The sequence below is a fragment of the Archocentrus centrarchus genome, chromosome 20 (assembly GCF_007364275.1).
Source record: "Archocentrus centrarchus isolate MPI-CPG fArcCen1 chromosome 20, fArcCen1, whole genome shotgun sequence".
Lineage (NCBI taxonomy): Eukaryota > Metazoa > Chordata > Actinopteri > Cichliformes > Cichlidae > Archocentrus > Archocentrus centrarchus.
Genome location: NC_044365.1, coordinates 25,625,569 through 25,646,744, shown reverse-complemented (window position 1 = coordinate 25,646,744; position 21,176 = coordinate 25,625,569). Strand labels below are relative to the sequence as shown.

Genomic DNA, 21,176 nt, shown 5'->3' with positions numbered 1-21,176 from the left:
TCTGTTATTCCTTGATTACCTTTGACAGAAGGACTGTATTTATTTCAAATCAGTGTGACATGCAACATCTGGCTGCTCATAGTTTTGCATTTAGTGCCAACCATCAGCACCAGTATAGTCATTATAAAGAGAGGTGAATCTGAAAGACTTGCATTTGGCTTTTTCTGCTATTCTGCTATAGTGCTATACACAACACATCTTCATTCATCCATTCACACAAGCATCTTTTTTCTGTACTTCTACATCTACCGTATTTTCCGGAGTATAAGTCGCACTTTTTTTCATAGTTTGGCTGGGGGTGCGACCTATACTCCGGAGCGACGTATATGTGACATTTATAACACATGAACCAAAATACTCCAGCCACTTGACATCTCCGTGAACTGCAGCTTTAAGGCAGTCTTGCGTAACCTGTGGGCGCAGTGGATGATGGATGGAGAGCACAGCTTAACGGCAACTGGGAGAGTGCGCCACCCAACTTTCCTGGAAGTCATTGGATGGATCAAGAAAACATGGGCTTCAGTGACAAACCATCCTGTTGGGATTCAGAAAGGCTGGAATAATTGGAACTGCAGCTGACGACGAGTCTGACTAACGCGACACAGAAGAGGAAGCGGCGCTTCGTCTACGGAGTGTATGGAATTGTTTAGAAGTGACACAGAGGATGAAGAATTCAATGGATTGATGGTTTGGTTAACTTGTTAGTATGTTCTTTATGCTATGGTTATCTGAATAACTTAATGTTACGTTAACATACTGTAGCGATTCTCTTAGTTAGAGAGCGTGTTGATGTTGTGGGATTTCGGACTGTTCGAGAGGTTCGTGAAGGCAGCATGGAGAGAGAGAAAAAGACCGAGAGCTTGCCTGTGTGTGTGTTGCTGTTCCGCTGTTGTAGTTGTGGTTGGCGTGGCTGTGGCCTACAGCAGCCGTTTTTCTGTTAATAAAGACGACCTTTGTTGTGAATATCGCCGACTTTGGAAGTGTGTTTACAACGTTACAATACCGAACACGTGTTCGTTGTGCGTCATGTAGCTGAATGTGCTACGTTAGCATAACGTAGGTGTAACCGTGTTCGTCCTGTTCTTTAATCCATTATTATTTTAAATTGCCGTTCAAGATGGAATTTGTGCTCTGAGTCTCGGATTCTATCAACCCCCCCCCCCCCAAAAAAGTGCGACTTATAGTCCAGTGCGACCTATATATGTTTTTTCTTCTTTATTATGCATTTTTTGGCTGGTGCGACCTATACTCCGGAGCGACGTATAGTCCGAAAAATACGGTAAGTGCTTTCTTTCTAACATTACACTCGGATGAAAGCATCAGAACTCAGGGTTCAATATCTTGCCCAAGGATACTTTGGCATACAGACTGGAGCAGCCAGACATTGCATTTTGGAGATGACCTGCTCTACCTCCTGAACCACATCCACCCCAGCCTCACAGCATCTGATATTCCCAGGCAGTCTCCAATCCACATACTAAAAAGGCCCAACCTTGCTTGGCTTGTGAGATCAATGAGATCGAGCATGCTCAGGGTGGTATGGCCATAAGCCAGTGTGTGTGTGTGTGTGTGTGTGTGTGTGTGTGTGTGTGTTTATGAAAGAGTACTCAGAATGGGGAAGAAAGGTGATTTAAGTGTGACTTTGAATGTGGCATGGTTGTTGGTGCTATGGGCTGGTCTGCATATTTCAGAAACTACTGATTTACTGAGATTTTCCCACACAACCGTCTCTAGAGTTTACAGAGAACGATCCAAAAAAGAGAAAATATCCAGTGAGCAGCAGTTCTCTGGGTGAAAATGCTTTGTTAATGGCAAAGATCAGAGGATAATGGCCAGACTGCTCCCAGCTGATAAGAAGGCAACAGTAACAAACAAGATATGTAGAAGAGCACCTCTGAACGCACAACGTGTCACATCTTGAAGCAGATACATGCAGAAGCAGAAGACCACACTGGGTGGCACTCAGTGTGGAACAGGTCAAAACACAGAGGCTACAATTTCCACAGGCTCACAAAATCTAGACAGTAGAAGATTGGGAAAAATGTTGCCTGGTCTGATGAGTCTCGATTTTTGCTGTGACACTTGGATGGTAGGGTCAGAATTTGACATGAACAACATGAAAGCATGGATCGATCTTGCCTTGTATCAATAACTCGGGTAGTGTGAGGGAATAATGGGCTGCTCAGAACGGTCCAATATCAGCGTTCTTGTCTGATGATAAGGATTGGTACATACTGTATTCACTAGACCATGAAATATATATTAATCAGCAGCTGAAAATAGCCCTCAACAAATGTAATACCTAAAATTTGAGCACCATTGTTTTTATGAAACAGTTTTTCCAAAATAAAGGTATATACTTGTGAGCCAGTATTTAAATATTTTTGTTTTCAGGACGGACCTATAGGAGGTCAGAGGTCAGGTAGGGTAACTGGAAAGTCTGGAGAGATAGATTAACTCACAGTCTTTTTGTTGAGAAAACTTCAATCACACATTCACATTTGCTTTCTGGCCAGGATGTTCAGCGGGAAACCAATGACACGAGTAGTCACGGCTAAGTTTATTTCTGTCCACAATCAAAGTTGGCCAGCTGGCACCCTGTGGAGGGATGTTGTGTCGGGAGACTCGTCACAGGCTGTGTAAAGAAGAGCTCCCCACTCTCTCTCTGTTGCACTCATACAGCCACCAATTAGAGTAAAAGCTCTGTGGATCTTCCCTATTTCACCTTGTGAATGTGACATTTGGAGATATAATGGTGTTGAAAAGCAGCCAGTAACCTCTGAAATCATTCTGTGGTGTGATGGAGTAAATTAATCTCAAGCAGACAATGACTCAGCCTTCTCAGGTACCTTCTGCTTGTGATTCAACAACGTGAGATATCAACAATAAATTTTAAGAACATGCTTCTGTTTAAAAGAAAGAAAGAAAAAAAACATCAGCCACTGCTTGGTGATCAAGAATAAGACTTTAAGAGATTTAAGATTTTCCACCTCACAGCTGCAGTTCTTACTCATGTTTCATGGTTGTGGGCCGGTGGCCCAGAGTCTTGAGTTCTTTGCTGTGTAGTTCCATTTTGTTGTATTTTTGGCTTGTGTGTGTTACTATTTAGATCCTCAGTTTGTTATGGTTAGGTTTTCTGTTAGTTAGTTATTTGTATGTTATTCAGGGTTTCTTGTGTTAGGTTTGGGTGTTTTGTGTTTAGTTCCACTTCCTGTTTTATTTTGTTAGTGTCGTGTTCCTTGTGTGTTGTATTCAGTTTTGCTTCCCCTTGTCTCGTCTGCTTAATTATGGTCAGCTGTTTTCCCACCTGTTGTCACTCCTCATTAGCCCTTGTGTATTTATTGTCTGCTTGTGTCTTTGTCGGGTCCTAAGTCTCTGTACATTTAGGTTAACGTCCATGGTGAGTGTTTTGTGTTTCGAGTTTCTAGTTTTCAAGTACTTTTGTGTAACTGGCTCCTGTCCAGCTTTGTCCTTCGTGTTTATTTGTTTAATAAAAGTAATGTACAGGTCAGCTCTCGCCTCTCGTCCTGCTTTGAGGTCCTCTCTGCCCTGCCTGCAGCACCCAGCCGTGACATCATGAATGTGCTGTGCCGTTTGGTCCTCTCCTGTAAAGCCTGAACTGTGATTCAATTGTCAGTAACTTCAAACATTTTGAAACTGGAGTATTTATTGAAGCTTTTCTCAAATGAGAGAAAATAGATTGACATAATTGGGAAGGAAAATGGTATTACTCATGCCCAAAATAAAACACAAGTGATCACATTATATTTTTGCAGCCACCTTTTTCCTGCTTTGGATGTTTGTTCATTTTCCTTCGGTGCAATTATCTGACCCTCCTTGAACTGTGGGTCTTTAAATGACTCCGGTGCAGTGTGACTGAATCAGCATAAAGGCTAATTGACACTCTTAGCTGTAATTCTATGGGAGGTTTTCTCTCCTGGGAGCTTCTAAGATGAGCAATATAAGTATGAGCTCGTATTACTTCTGTCTACTGTGAAGCATGGCCAAAGGTAAAGGCACATATTAGTGTTTGTTTTATTGGAAATCATTGGCGTAATCGACGCTGCCAGTGGATCCACTTCAGAAAACAGCAGGCTGCAATAACACGGGGAGCAATATTTTTGGATTTTACGAACATTTCCTGTTACTAGTCTTTGTGCAGAATTTTATTTTTGATTACTCACCTCCATGGTTTATATTAGCTGACTTTTGCATCATTTGAGAGCATTTGCAGAGCATCTTGATTACAAAAACATTACATGACATAATTCAGTGGGGATCATATTTCCACCCACCTTAAAATTTAAATGCAATATTCACTCTCATTTGTACTCAGTTTTCAGTCAGCTCCCATGGGAAATATCTGGCTATTTAGACGCTAAGTACAAAACGGGCACTGCTTCCAGATCAAAGTATTGATAAGCACCTAGACAAGCAGTGCCAATAAAGCTGACTTTTTCAAAATGAGGCAGGTGACAAAAAGGAGTCAATCTCCACAGGCTATGATAAAATGGCCAACAAAACAGTATTTAAAAGCATATTTACAAAAAAAGTTTTTGGGCTCCTTCATAACTCTGAATGGGGTGAGTTTGGGGAAGTGGACTCCTAGACTGACAGGTGTCCGGGCACAAGCAGCTGGAGCCAGTTGGCGTCTGCTGTGCCTCATCCACTACTTCAAGCCGTCAAGCTGGACCTCTTCACTGAGTGTGCTGTTGGAAGCTTTTGGAGCATTTAATGGATTATGTGATTAATTGTGGCTGGCAGTGTGGTACAGACCATCAGAGAAACACACACACATGACCCACAAACTTTGTGCTTGAGTTTTGGTGAGTGAAATGCGCTTTAGTTTGACCTAGCGCTAATGAGCAAGTATGTGTGTCTGTGCTTGTATATAAAGTAGTTTGGCTCAGATGTCAAGGATGGTGGCAGGCACATTCAGAGATGAGTAGTTTTTTTTTTTCCATATTCTTCATGACATGTGAAACTTACACCAAACTCACTCATCCCATGACTTGCTCATTTAAGCAGCTAAACACCTATAAGACAAATACTCTCGACAAATCATTCCACAATCCCAAAAACATTCCTACAGAAAGAAAACTCCTCTTCTTGCACAGAGATGTCAGCCATGACATCACTAGTACTGCGAAAGTGTCAGGGAATGCTGGAGAGGACCCTTCCCAAAAACCGGACCTGGAGGCTCCAAACAAAAAAACAAACTATGAAGAAACAGCATTTAGATACTGAAGGGCAAATGAAGCTTTTGTGAACCACTTGAGCCAAATGGTTCAAAAATGGGTTCATCACTCAAAGCTTCAGTCAAAGCCACCTCGCCTGCAGAAGTGCAAGGCTCAAGTCAAAGTGGGCAGCTAGTTGGTGGGCGGGAGACTTAATTACACACATGGACACACACGTGCATGCACACACACACACACCTCAATAAGCTATCTTTGTATAAAAGACCTTTTGTTCTGAAGCATATTTGCATTCTTTGAGACACATGCATTATCACATCATGTTTTATTTACAAATAAAGATTGATGTATGTGTGTATTGTGTTATTGAGGCAAGAGTGCTGGGAAAACATGTGTAACTATGGCAGAGGATGATTTTGTGGGATGGGGAACACTCTCAGATTTTTATTGAAGTACATTATATTTTCAGCTGTTTTTGGATTGAACTGGCTTCTTTCTTCTTTTTCTTTTTGCCCACAACAGGAGGAGGTGGTGTCAGTGAATCACCTGATTAGACCACGAACCAGTCAAGTGATTTGGGGAATGAAACAGCTGCTGCTTCAGACGTCATATGTCACATGATTTTTTTTTTTTTCCCCACTCCAAAGCAAGCTTCAAAGCGGTGCTTCTGTGGAAATGCACGTTCAAATTTATGAGAAAAGTGATGAGTATAAAAGTGTTCCATCTGCTCACCCACTTTTTTTTTTTTTTTTTTTACAGAATTTTACTTGGATATGAAAGAAAAATATAGATGCATGCACAGTGTAAAATGTGCATACAGATACGCTCAGTACACTTTAACAGGTACATCTATCAAGTACTGGGTTGGACTGTTTTTGTATTTAGAGCTGCCTTTATTTTTCTTGGCACAGATTCAACAAGTTGCTGGAAAAAATCCTCAGAGTATTTGGTCCACACTGACATCATAGCATCACACATCTGCTGCAGATTTGTTGGCTGCACACATCCGTGATGTGAATCTTGTGTTCCACCACATTCTAAAGGTGCTCTCTAAAGATCTGATGAATGTGGAGGCCATTTGAGTACAGTGAACTCACTGTCATGTTTGAGAATTGAATTTGAGAGGACTTGCGCTTTTTGACATGGTGTGCTATGCTGCTGGAAGCAGCCATCAGAAGATGGGTACACTGTGGTCATAAAGGGATGGACATGGCTAGTGTCAATACTCAGGTAGCTGTGGTGTTTAAATGATGCTGAATTGGAAGGAGCCCAAAATGTTCCAAGAAAAACAATTATAGTCATTGGTTACACCAACTGTTTAATGAGCTTACACATGTAAAAATAAATAAATAAATAATATTCCATGTTTTACACAACCTAAAAAGGGATTGTATGGTGAAAGTCAATAGTTAAAAACAAGCCCAAAATTAATGCTATTCACAACTGGCAGATCCTTTTAAAAGCAGCAGGCTGCCCCCCCCCTCCCCACAACCACATTTGTTAATTACAGAGCTTAGCGGGAGCTGTTCTGACAACCACAGATAACTATACTTCTGCATTGCTCACTGTTATTAATATTTTATCACACCAAATTATCCATTACTTACCTGCTTAGTATAAAGTTGAGATGGATAAACACTGTGGGGGGATTTCTCAAAATTAGCCATGTAATGTTTATTTTAAATCAAAATATAGAGTATGCTAAAAGCTTAAACCCAACTCTAGTGTTCATTGGCTGGTTGTCTCCCTTTCATTTGGTTCCTGTTGCAGCTGGAAACAATGCTGATGAGAGGCTGAACTAAATCAGTAATCTGTGGATTTTAAAACCGAAAACGAGGAGTTAAAAAGATGCCAAAAATGCTCTGTAGAATTAAAAGGGACTGCAGGAGCTAGTGATTACTAATAATAAATATCCTCCACTGCTGATGTAAAAATATTAGCACAGATTAGCATTTATGCAACTAAAACTACCGCTTAGTATAAAGAATATGAAAATTTACAAAGAAACTACTGCTGACTGGTGGTAAAAGATGAAATACAGCAGTCAACTGTCAAAGATTAGGCAGTGTGTACTTGTTGTGCACTATTATAATGCCCCACTACTCCTGCCTCTGCTTCTGACAGACAACAGCCATTACTCAGACAATACCAGGAGGATGCTTGGCAGGAAAATCTAATTGTGGGTTGGTTAAAGCATTTGACCACACCTCTATTGCCCTTATATTTTTGCTGAAAACAATGACAAATGAAACTGGGTGTTTACCCCTTTCACCACTCTCACTGAGGCATTAATCCCCCTTCAGATATTAGGTTATTGCAGGCATTTCCAATCTTTTTGAACCCTGTAAATTCTCATTGAATGCAATCATCATCAAGCAACTCCCAGCTATAAATTCAGCAAGTGCAAATCTGTTTGTGCAACCACAACTAACTTGACCGGTAGCTCCAGGAGAGAGAAGAGGGCTTTGAGTTGGCTTTGAAAGGGTGTACTAATCCAGCAGCCAAGTCCACAACTGTGCATGTGCACAATGAGAAATCCCTACAATGCATTTTTATCTCCACATTCTTAAGTAACCCCAACCTTGCTGGACACTTGCTGCATAAGCAGGAGCTTGTGAAAAGATGTTATTTCACAAGCTCCGTGGAGCTGAGGAAAGGTGTGCGTACATACATTTTTTTTTTATCATTTCTGCTGGTGGTGATAAGGAGTTTTACAGGGAGCTAACATCAAAGGAGGTAAAAGACAATATTCTGTCCTTCTCTGTAAGCGCTGCCATGTAATGAGGTGATTATGTACAAAATGTACATAATCCTACACAGTAGATTTATTTATATGGTATAGTAAATAAGCATTGGATTCTGTTTGACTGTAGGTAGATCACTGTAAAGCAGTGCCTGGTGGGTTTTTTCTTTTAACTCTGTTCTTGGTTCTCCTGAGGCAATGACAGAATGACACCTCTGAACTGCAATGAAATTAACTGGGCTTGCAGAGGGTTTTGTAAAGGAAACTTTTGTTGTATTAAAATTCAGCTGAAAATGTTCCACACTGGCATTTCTAATTGAGTTTAATCCTTAATCATATGAAATTCAATTCAAAATAATGACTCAGGAGTATAACAAATGTAGGAGGAAAAAAAAAAGACCTAAAAATATCACACTGATTGTCCTGACGTGGGACAGAAGTACATTAGAAAATTAAAGCTGTGCTGTTTTCTGAGTTTGTTCAGGACAATATTCAGGCTAATCAAATGGGTTTGAAGATGAAAGCACTCTGCCGGATCGCTGGAGCTGCACAGCACTGTACAATGTATTTCCATTAGTGAGGATACTGATATTGGAGAGGCTCTGTATATCCTAATCCTTAGCTTCCTACACAAACCTGCTCTCAAACTGTCTGGAAAGCACTCACTAAAAAACTCAGTAAGATGAGCCAAGTGCTCTAATCATGAAATTGATTTATTTTTATTTTTCCTCCTTTCAAATTAAATCCTTGAATATCAAAAATTCATGTGAATGGATGAGTGTGTCCAAACTTTTGAATGGTACTGTATAAACAACCTGTCATGTACTGCTGTGGCAGAGAGGGAGAGAGGACCCCAATGCAGGATTCAGAAGGTGAGAGCTCCATTTATACTTCAGCTTTATTTGTTTGCATGAAAGAGATAACAAAGCTGGTCAGGAGCTAGCTGCAAAAAAACACAAATCTTACAATAAACTCAAATATAAGGAGCACGTGACAAGGAATGAAAATGCAACACAGAACTGACACAGACTGAGGACTTAAATACAGACACAGGATAACAAGCGGATCGGGAACAGCTGGAGACAAAGCAGGGAATAATTAAACAGGACAAGATCGGGAAGTAAACTAAATATAAGGCAGGCGAGACTAAGACTGACAAAGTAAAACAGGAAACAAGCAGGTATGGAATGGAAACGCAGACTAGGAACAACACTCATAAAACTTAATAGAAAAACACATGAGGCAAGGGATGTGACAGAGGGACAAAACAGACTAAAACACAAAGACGCAGGGGAGACAGGAACAAAAGGAACCAGGAATGCAATAAAATTACCATAACTAACAAAATACAGAACACTAAACAAACTAAGAATCTAAATAAACAAACTTAGAAACACAACAAAATAGAACCAAAAAAGCAAGAAAGACAAACACTGGGCATACGGCCCAGGACCATGACACAACCTTGGCCAGCACTTTGCTTGAATGAGCTAAAAACAGCACTCAGGTTTCCTGTGAACTAAAAAAAAAGGAGCCTGAATTAAAGATTGAATGTATGCAGTGAAGCGCACGCAACTGTGTATGATGCGCTGTAAACAACAATAGCTTGGTGGCATGGCTAGTGCTTGTGGAAATGCACAATGCAGCTTCTGTAACAGTCGTACTGCTGTTACAAAAAGTAAGTGTTATGAGCAGATGGGTATGATTCACACAAAATGAGTGTCAAATTTTAAAGAACAGATCGTCAGCAATGTTTGCAACAAATTTGAAACGCCATATTGATTATACGATATTGAGTCCTGGTAAATATCTGGTGAAAGAGATTCATGCAAGAAATTATTGATTATTAATAAGAAGCAAAAGCTACAAAATTTCTGTAGAGCTGAATTATATCTGTGCAATTAAATTCCTTGCAAGTGTGAAACACACACTTGTACTGCTTTTTCCTTGCTTTTAAAAGTAATCTGTGATTCTATTGTATTAATAATTGATTCATTTAGTTTGGGAAGTGGCTATGACTGGGGACTGCATACACACTTATCACTTACCTGAAGTCGGACCTCGGTGGCAGCAGGCTAAGCAGGGTATTCCAGAGATCCTTTTCCCTGCAACGTTTTCCAGCTCCTTCTGAGGGATCCTGAGTTGTTCCCAGGATAGAGGAGATATGTAATCCCTCCGCTGGGTGTTGGGTGCATCCTAATTAGATGCCCCAACCAACTAACCTGACTCCTTTCAACATTAAGAGCAGCAGCTCTACTCTGAGCAACCTCCAGCAGAAACGAATGTCAACTCATTTATTTTCAACTGTAAAATTTTCCACTTATGAACTATGAGCAAGAAAAAATAATTAGTACTGCAACATCAGTCCATAGATTCAGCAGACACTTAATATTAAATGAAATGTACTTGAAGATAAATGTCATTCTCTGGTTACAACTTCTCAGACTGAAGAACTGCAGCTTTTCCTTGTCGGATGAAGCACGCTACTCCCTATTTTGGGAGTTTAAAGCAACGCAGAACAAGACATTTGCTGTCCTCACATTGGACTCTGGGAATTTATGAAGACCGTCTTTCTTTTCTTTTTCTGTAAATGTTAAAATAATTAACTGATTAATTTGTAATATAAACACTTAAAGTTTAGGTTAAAAAATAGACTAACTACTTAAAATATGGTCAAACCTTTCACTGTTACTTCTTAAGTTTGTAATTTACAAAGAAAATCCATCCATCCATCCATCCATCCATCCTCTTCTGCTTATCCATGGCTGGGTCGCAGGCCAGCAGCCTAAGCAGAGAAGCCCAGACATCCCTCTCCCCAGCTATCTCCTCCAACTCATCCGAGGGTACCCCAAGGCGTTCCCAGGCCAGCCTAGAGATATAATCTCTCCAGTGTGTCCTGGGTCTGCCCCGGGGCCTCCTCCCAGTAGGACATGCTCAGGACACCTCACCCAAGAGGCACCCAGGAGACATCCTGGTCAATTGCTCGAACCACCTCATCTGGCTCCTTTTGATGTGGAGGAGCAGCAGCTCTAATTTGTGCCCCTCCCAAATGGCTGCACTCCTCACCTTATCTCTAAGGGAGAGGCTAGCCACCCTTTGGAGGAAGCTCATTTTTGCTGTTTGTATTCGCTATCTCATTCTTTCAAGCTCATGATCATAGATGAGGGGATGTGACATAGATTGACCAGCAAATCGACAGCTTTGCTTTCACTTTCAGCTCCCTCTTTACCACAACAGACAAGTGCAGTTTTCGCATCACTGCAGATGCATTTCCAGTCTGTCTGTCAATCTCCTGCTCCCTTCTCCCATCACTCGTCAACAGTTTGTTCGTGTAAATGAGGAGTCTTCTTCACACACGAAGGTTAATTATAGAGTTCCACAGGGTTCTGTGCTAGGACCAATTTTATTTACATTATACATGCTTCCCTTAGGCAGTATTATTAGAAAGTACTGCATCAATTTTCACTGTTATGCAGATGATACTGAGCTTTATCTATCCATGAAGCCAGATTACACACATCAATTAGTTAAACTGCAGGAATGTCTTAAAGACATTAAGGCCTGGATGACCTCTAATTTCCTGCTAAATTCAGATAAAACTGAAGTTCTTGTACTCGGCCCCACAAATCTTAGAAACATGGTGTCAAACCAGACACTTACTCTGGATGGCATTACTTTGGCCTCCAGTAACACTGTGAGAAATCTTGGAGTCATTTTTGACCAGGATATGTCCTTCAATGCACATATTAAACAAATATGTAGGACCGCTTTTTTGCATTTGCGCAATATTTCTAAAATTAGAAACATCTATTCTCAGAATGATGCTGAAAAGCTAATTCATGCATCTATTATTTCTAGGCTGGACTATTGTAATTCGTTATTATCAGGCTGTCCTAAAAGCTCCCTGAAAAGCCTTCAGCTGATCCAAAATGCTGCAGCTAGAGTACTGACGGACTAGAAAGAGAGAGCATATTTCTCCCATATTGGCTTCTCTTCATTGGCTCCCTGTTAAATCCAGAATAGAATTTAAAATCCTTCTCCTCACCTACAAGGTCTTGAATAATCAGGCCCCATCTTATCTCAAAGACCTTATAGTCCCATATCACCCTAATAGAGCACTTCGCTTTCAGACTGCTGGCTTACTTGTGGTTCCTAGGATACTTAAGAGTAGAATGGGAGGCAGAGCCTTCAGCTTTCAGGCCCCTCTTCTGTGGAACCAGCTTGGATTCAGAGACAGACACCCTCTCTGTTTTCAAGATTAGGCTTAAAACTTTTCCTTATGATAAAGCTTATAGTTAGGGCTGGATCCGGTGACCCTGAACCATCCCTTAGTTATGCTGATACAGGCCTAGGCTGCTAGGGGGTTCCCATAATGCACTGTTCCTTTTCATTCACATTATTTACTCTGTTTATACTTCACTCTGTATTTAATCATTAATCATTATTAATCTCTGTCTCTCTTCCACAGCATGTCTTTTGTCCTGTCTCTCTCACCTCAGCCCCAACCCGTTGCAGTAGATGACACACCGCACACCCTTGAATAGCCTCAAGAGGATGAAGAGCTGTTCCAGCATACCATGGCCAGGATAAAATCGCATTGTTCGTCTTGAGGTTCGACTAACGGACAGACCCTCCTTTCCAGCATCCTGGCATAGACCTTACCAGGGAGGCTGAGGAGTGCTCCCCTGATAGTTGGAGCATACCCTCCGGTCTCCCTTCTTGAAGATGGGGACCACCACCCCGGCCTGCCAATCTAGTGGCACCTCCCCAGATCTCTACGTAATGTTACGTGCACTTATGGACATCCTTATGTTCAGCCATGGTGTTTGTTATGGATAAACTGTGGTTTGCACAGAAGTCTAATAACAAAACACCATTCGGGTTCAGATCAGGCAGGCCGCTCCTCCCAGTCACCCCCTCCAGGACTCACTGTCATTGCCCACGTGAGCATTGAAGTCTCCCAGTAGGACGATGGAGTCACTGGATGGAGCACCCACGAGCACCCTGCTCAGTGATTCCAAGAAGGGTGGGTACTCTGAACTGTCATTTGGAGCATAAGCGCAAACAACAGTCAGGACCTGTTCCCTGGCCTGAAGGCACAGGGAAACAACCCTCTCGTCTACCGGTGAAAACTCCAACGTACAGGCAGCAAGTTGAGGGGATGCAAGAATACCCACCCCAGCTTGCCGCCGCTCACCGAGGGCAACTCCAGACTGGAACAGAGTCCAGCCCCTCTCCAGGAGACTGGTTCCAGTGCCCAAGCCATGCGTTGAGGTCAGCCCAACTATATCTAGCTGGTGTCTCTTAACCTCACACACTAGCTCAGGCTTCTTCCCTACCAGAGAGGTAGGAGATGTCTCAATAGCCAGTCTTGATAGCCGGGGATCGGTTCACCAGGGCCTCCACCCTTGGCCACCACCCAACATACATCGCACCTGACCCCCATGACACCACCTGTAAGTGGTGGGCCTACAGGAGGGCAGGCCTATGTCTCCGGGCACCACCGGCTAATGCTCACCACATACTCTCCCTCAAGCTCCCTCTCCAGGCCTGGCTCCAGGGTGGGACCCGGTAACCCTATCCCCGGCAGGGTAAGTTCCAGGGTTATAATAGTTTTGGATTTTACATTATAGTTTAGTTTTAGTTAGTTTTTACTTTTTTTTCTCTAATTCAGTTAGTTTTAATTAGTTTTCAGAGTGGTTTTGCTCGTTTTTATTAGTTTTTATTTTTGGTTTTATGCTTAGTTTTAGTTAGTTTTAGTTAGTTTCAGTATTAGTTTTAGTATTTTCATACTTAATCAGGTACCCTTTAAAGATACCCTTTAAAGAAATATATTCAGCAACCAACTGTTCACAGACAGCAGAACTACATGCTAAATGTGTGTAATATTAAGGACACACATGAACATCAACAGGGAGAAACTGCTAACAATATGAACTCCAAAACTCGATAAATTCTACAATAAACTCCCAATAAAGTTCAGCCTCAGTGCAGCAGATTAACAACAGCTACATGTGGTGTTTGACAAAAACAAACTCCTTGAAGGAGTCAAAGCTCAAATCCAGCTGCATCCTGATGTTCTCTCCACCTGATGCTGCTTCTGTTTTGGAGCTAGCTTGGTTAGATGCTCGCTGATTAGATTTGCAGGGTCTTTGCGGCCTATGTAGCCTACGGAAGTGTCCGACCTCATGTCCGCATTTATGCATGTATAGCTGGATTGCATGTGTTAATTACCTTGTGGTTGTGTGCTGGGGGTTTTTTGGTCCTCGCTCTTTGTGCTCAGTTTTTAGGGTGCAAACATATTTGTCCCTGTTTTTTCACTTTCTTCATTTCTTCATGTCCATTCCCATAGTTTCAGCAGCTCCCTCCAGGAATTTGCTGACATTTGTGAGTCCTTATATTGATGCTTTGATTATTAGTCCTGATTATTATCTGACTGATAAAGTAGCCGGAAACGCACAAGGACTAAACACAACGTTGTGGCTGCGTTGACCCGACGAGTAGTCACGTTTCTCTGGAGGTGCAGGCCGGGTTGCCTTGTAGGATGAGAGCGGTTTCCGTAGCTGCCTTGTGGGCGCTTCTCAGGTCTACTTTGATGTTGGTGTTTTTTTTCCTGACTAAGAAGTGTTCCGTACATCATCCACAACATCATCCACAACAAGACACTCGCTGCTATCTGTGCTATCATAGTAAAAAAAAAAAAAAAAAAAAACAGTCCACATGGGACTCTCTGAGGAGCAGCGCGGTGTGCGCACGCACGCACATGCGCACCCATTTGCCCGACGGCGTTCCGAGCTTAAACTCGGAGAGAGGAAAAAAATGATTTCATATCAATCCACAAGACTTTTGAAAAAATAACAATATCTATAATTTCAGTTAGTTTTAGTTAGTTTTGTAAACTCACAATTCAGTTTTACTTAGTTGTCGTTTCTTCCTTTTAATTTTAGTTTTTATTTATTTCAGTTAACGACAATGTTTTTTCAATTTCCGTTTTCGTTATTTCGTTCGTTTTCGTTAACTATAATAACCCTGGTAAGTTCCCTTGATGACTCTTCCATAGGGGTCTTTGGAATTGCTTTTTGTCTGGCCCCTCACCCAGGGAGACCTTACCAGGGGGGCAAGGTGTCGGACAGCATAGCTCCTGGGATCACTGGGACACACAAACCCTTCCACAATGATAAGGTGGCGATTCATGGAGGATAAAAAGAAAATCATGCATAGAAAATCATTGATTCTCTGCACTGCCTTTCCACTGTAAAAATAAAATTCACCTCACATCTCTACTTAATCATTTTCTCTATAGCTATCAATCTTTTTCTAAACAATCAACTGCCTGTGGAACATCAAGCAAGTAGACACAGTTCATTTTTGTTTCAGAGTAGCCTATGTGTGTTTTTTCACAGCACCTCTTTCTGTTTGTGGCCTGGACTCAACATGCCTGCAGTCAACTTTGTTTGTTTCTCTGGACAAACAGCCTGCAATGGTAACCCCCTTCCCCCCCCAGCAGTGACATAATTACACCAGACAAAGATCATAAGCAAATTGTGAGAGCTCTATTCAAAACAAAAAAAAAAAACCTGGACTTGATGGAACATCATGTGGTATGATGAAACATGTCATGCTACTCATGCTGCCCTCAACTGCTCTCAGATGGATAGCATTCGAGGTAATTTACTCTGTTAGCCATACAGTAAAGACGCTGTAAAGCAGCAGCAATCTGAGTCACACGGCGGTCCTGTGGAAAAATTTTAAGCTAAACATACACAAAAAACTTTCCACTTTAAATCATCATGCAGTATTTTCTGATAAGACACTAGCACTCACAATTTCATCATCTCATGAAGGAAAAATGACTCTGATTTGCCTCTGGAAGCTGTGCATGACCAATGAAAAGTCTGTTGAGGGAAAGAGGAAATCATTCCTTTGGATATTTTAGGATTTATTGCTTTTCATCATGTCTTGAAGCAAAAATGTGATGTTCTATTGCTGCAGCAGGTAATTGGGTGAATCAAAAGCTGATTTTGTAGGTTATTGGGTTATTAAAATGTAGGGGGGTTATCACAATAGAGCAAAAGATGGATAGGTAGATGAATATCCTATATTCATCCTAATGGGAGCATAGAATGGGACCAAATGAAATGGCAACCCATCATAGGTTCATTATATTGCAACTTCATGATAACACAAGGTGACCACCAGTCATGCATATTGGAAGTGCAAACATTTCTTTTGACCTGCTGGTGATGTGACAGGAAAAAATCAGGGGATTAAAGTCACAAGGATTATCATAACTATGAAATAAGTGGCCTGACTGACTGAGACACCAAGACAGCTATCCACAGAGCCATCCAGCCTGGTGATGGACCTTGTGGAGGTACACATTCCAGTCAGTATCCCAAACACAACCAATTGAGAGAAGAGACACATAGGAAGGATACTATGCCCCAGTTGGCCTGGTACCACCTTTGTGATCATCTGGAGGTATAAAAGGATGTGTTTTTTGTTTCCCCTACTACAGCACAGCCTGAACCAAAACAAGTGCAGGAATGTGCGTGGGTGGACTGTTATAGATCTGATTTTGCTAAAGTCACTACTGGTCAAGTTTGAAATACAGTGTGTCAGAATACAATATCTTCACTTTTTCATTCACATTAAACATGTCCACTGACTTTCCTTTGGACTCTCACTTCTGTCAGTGTTCGTTGCCATGTGGCTCCTGAGCTGGTTGAGTGGGTGCTGTTGTTTAATATTGTGAGATGAGACTGTTTTTGATAGAATATCACTGCATCTCTGTTTAGCTCTCCCTTTGATATGTTTTGAAGTTTTATTAAGCTGTTTAATTAGACTTAAGATTAAGGACACTTTGTAAAGGTCCTCTGTTGTTTATCTTTTGCTTATGCTTTTTTTCACATTCTAAATAGGAAGCTTATCATTGTCATTTTTAATTCCATTGATCAAGTCAGCTTTCATTTTCCAGGCGGTGTGGGGGTCATTGTCTACAACGCTGGCCTTGAAATCCATGATCCTTATCTACTTCCTTTTCATTTCATACACTATTAATTGGTTCAAGTCTGTTAATTATCAGACTGCAAATAAATTTATTTCATTATTGCATTTAAAAATATTTTAACAGTTTTTTCCCCATCATGTTTGTTTGGACTCGTTTCGCAAAGGTCTTCAGTAGACTCGTTATGTTGCTCCTTGTGTGGCCTGAAATGCCAATAAAGGTCATTAAAAATAAACCTCAATAACTCAAACATGCAAATGATGAACTGCCAGAATTTATAGGCATCAGAAAAATATGACTTACAGGCCTTTCACAAAAGCAAATGGCATGGAAGTGGAGTTTTAAAGTTTGGAGTATGAACATCAATATTGTTCATACTGAGGGAATTTGGTGAGGGAACCCCAAGTTCCATTTTAGCAGTGCAGCGTGGGGAAATGAGTCACTTAGAAATAAGTCACATAATTTCTACTGTGAGCCATAAGATTCAGTAGATTTAATTTCTTTGTGTACAAGCTGTGATCAATTGACCTGTGCTGGTTTTGAACTTTACTGCACTTTGTGGATTTAGCCAGTTGAATCCTATAATATATAAGAAAATGTTACATTATCCATCATAGTGCTGTTCAAACCCTAGCCAATATACAGCTAGTAAAAAGATGGAAAGTATTACTATTTTTTTTTATTAGATGTTTGCCAACTTGTCTCACAAGAAATGCTTTTTCCTTGGAAGATTCTTTGCTGTTGCAAAAATGATCATGTCAGAAAATTCATGTAACTTAACCAGCTCTGTGGCATCACCTAGAAGCTGCACCACACTGCAGCACATGAAAAATGAACTTGACTGTGAACTATAATATTTAATTACTAATTAACTAAAGGTGTTGGAACAGTTTCTTCGAGCCCACTTCAACCCCAGCCAACAGTGGAGTCACCTGTAGGGCCTGCACAGCCCCAGTCTGGGCATCCAGTGCACTTTCTGCAATCAGAGTCTGGGTCATCTGCATCATCTGTGCCATCATCTGCAGCATCCGTGCCTGCATCTGCTCCATCTGCATCTGTGTTGACATCTGCAGCTTCTCCATCATAAGCATTTGCATCTGTGCTATCATCTGTGACACCTCGTCTGCGGCCTGAGTCACCTGCATCATCTGGCCCACCACTTGAGGCACCTGAATCATCTGGTTAGCCGCCTGAGGCACTCGCATCACCTCGTCAGCCACCTGAGGCACCCACATCTCCTCGTCCACTTCTGGGCCATCTGCTTTACCTCGTTCGCCGCCTGAAGTGCCCGCATCACCTCATCAGTTGTCTCATCCGTCTGCATCACCTCGTTAGCTGTCTGAGCTGCCTGCATCATCTTCAGAGTCTTCAGCTGCAGCTCCATCTTGAGCTCTGTCTTCTGCACCCCTTCGGTCTTCTGCACCTCCACCAGAGTCTTCAGCATCTTCTGCACTGCCAGAGCCACCATCAGAGCTTTTCAAACAACCTACATGCTCTGCTAAGGAGACCCAGTCATCTGAGGAGACGCCTGCACACCCTGCAGAGTATCTTGACTGTTTTGAGTATCCTGACTGTTTCGAGTGTGAGCTGCTGCAGCCCCAGTCATTAAGGGAGATGGCTGCACGCCCTGCACAGCAACCCTGAGGGTCTCGAGCACCCTGAATACCCACTGCCTGAGCTGTTGGGTCCCGGCTCTGCCTGAGTGTCCTTAGCCCAAGCCTGAAGGTCTGATGTTGGCTGCATCTTGGAGGACCCATTGAGTCCCAGAAAGTCTCCTCCTTTGTCAGCTTCCAGAGGGGTCTCGTCTTCTTCAGCAGGTCCTCTCTGGGGGCTTGGCAGGAGGCCCCTTCCCCAGAGAAAACCTGCTGTCTCCACCAATGTCGGCCTCCGGAGCTTCCGCATCTTTGCCGATGACCCTCCCGGGTCGGCCTCCAAAGCATCTAACCCTAACCCAGCCAGCCTTCGGAGTTTGTCTGTCTCCAGCAGTGGTCCCACACTGGCCTCCAGAGTCCATCCATCTTCACCTGGCTGGCCCCAAGAACTGTTTTGCCCTAACCACTGGGCTCGCAGCTAGTCTCCAGAACTGTTTCATCTTTGTTGGTGGCCACCCGGACAAACCCTGGTTTTACTTCACCTCCTTGGTGGGGGTCAGCCTCTGGGTCTGGTCCCATGGACTGGACTGCACTTAACTAAAGACTCAACATAAAATCTGTTTTGAGTTCAGCTCTGTCTCATGCCTCCTGCATTTGGGTCCAACCGTGCCTGCCACACAGCCATACATCTGACAGTAGTTAAATGACTTTAATATAATTCTAAAAGAATAGTTCTCTAATCACAATGCTAGAGAGTTAAAATATCAGCCCAACTAAACTATCAATAATACAACTACCTGGGGGCCAGTTGGGGAGGCAGTCTATACTGAGGAGTGCCCAGGGGTGCTACTCACTACTCACCAAATGTCTCACTGCAAACCAAAATGGTGTCTTTGATATTTGTGTTTCAATGTTTTTATTCACATGCATAAGTGCTGAGAGGTGACCTTACAAAAAGGGACTAGCCTCCCAACATGATGGCCCTCTGCCTTATTGAAATAAAAAACAAACAAACAAAAAGAAAAAGATTAATAATAGCAGAGAAACCAGACAACACAGGTTAGTTAAATTACCAGAGGCTAAAATACACAATGAGGCTAAAATACAATAAAACGGGCTAAACAAGACAGCAGCAGGAGAGACCGATATAAAAGGAGAAAAACAATTGTTACCCAGAATCCACCCCACTATACTCCAAACTAGAGACTCAATGCTGTGATACTACTCACCACCGCCAGGCACTGGGCAGACAAAAACAGTCACCAAGGGAAATAACAAATCTGGTCCACAAACACCAGGATCAGAGTGTGACAGAGAGTCGCTAAATGTGCTCTAACAGTATAAACACTTTTAAATCCACTTTCCACATACCTGTAACCAAAAAAAGCCAAGAGAGACTGATGGCTTACATGTTCTGTTATAATCAAGCTCTGATGGGAGAGTTAGAGGAGGAGTCAGGGCTAATGCTGCTTTTAAAAGCACTACTCAGGTGAAGAACATTTTTCACTAGGAATTCCCCACTACATATACAGTATGTTTGGAGATTATATCCATTTTACTCTCTTGAAAAATAATGATTACACTGGGGATAAAGGTAAGGGCACAGTGTGAGTTTATGGCATACTGCTGATGTAATTTCCTCTCTGGGAGTTATGACTGAGGAGCAGTCCTCTGTCACACATGATCATCGCTCTTCTCTACTGCAGCTCTGTGGTTCTAACACACATGCCAGAATGCAGGAAACAGTGATGCTGCCTTTCGTATAGTCACGTTGCTCCCACTATCTTTGCATAATTTTGAAAACCTTCAGTCAAGTGGCAGATACTATCCCATGACCTGCATCTTATATTGATTGCCCCCTCAGTTGCATACTTTCTTTCTATTGGCTCAACTATCAGCAGCTTTCTCTGCAGCATCAGCATACTGTTTATTATAATGGTCTCATGATTGCCAAGTGCATAGTTGTGCAAACTGAGACTGCAAGCAACTGGTGAAAACTAGTTTTCTGATTGTGCTGATTGTCCTTGGAAGAAACCCTGCATTATTGAAGCTTAGATTGTGCTGTCACTGCTGATTTTTTTTAAGACGATTGTGGTCGTACTACTACGCTTGTCATGGAGAATAAAGGAAGGGGGTTCTGATCAGTGCTAAAAGTATTCAGATCCACTTTTTTAAAAAGCAGTTATTAAAAAAGGGTTTGTTTTTTTTTTAACGGAGTATCAAATTCAAAGTGAAAACTGTGTGCTGTTTCTCCTCTTGGTTGTAAATAGTTTTATAGTTTCAATTCATTGTTTTGCTATTACTTTCTTAGTCTGAATCTTGCACAGATTTGTATGGCAGTTGCATTTGTTTATAGATAGAATAAAGGATAAAAATTCAGCGGTGCCTTCTAGGCACCAAAGGCCCAGCTGAGTTGGTCAGTGGCAGGTGGAAGCAGTGGAGCAAAAAAAAATATAGACATTGTCCTCAGCTTGTAGACATCAATACAGCTACAGGACAGATTAATATTAAACAATATCAAAGAAACACAGGAGAGAAAAAAAAAAAAAAAATATATATATATAAGACATTAATGCAGCTGACTTCACATAATCTCAGGATAAAGAAGTTACAGAATCCTTCTTTGACATGCAGTGCTG

The 21,176-nt window shown here is 41.8% G+C and overlaps 1 protein-coding gene across 1 annotated transcript in view; it reads right to left on the bottom strand.

Moving 5' to 3' along the window:
* LOC115799180 (zinc finger MYM-type protein 1-like) overlaps positions 1-18,847 on the bottom strand; it is a 41,851-nt gene extending 23,004 nt beyond the window's left edge. The window contains exons 1-3 of the mRNA XM_030756204.1: positions 18,616-18,847; positions 18,213-18,397; positions 17,878-18,165 (exon numbers count right to left, since the gene is read on the bottom strand). Of these exons, the coding sequence (XP_030612064.1) occupies positions 17,878-18,165; positions 18,213-18,397; positions 18,616-18,847 (705 nt within the window). The remainder of the gene's footprint in view (positions 1-17,877; positions 18,166-18,212; positions 18,398-18,615) is intronic.
* Positions 18,848-21,176: the final 2,329 nt, after the last annotated feature.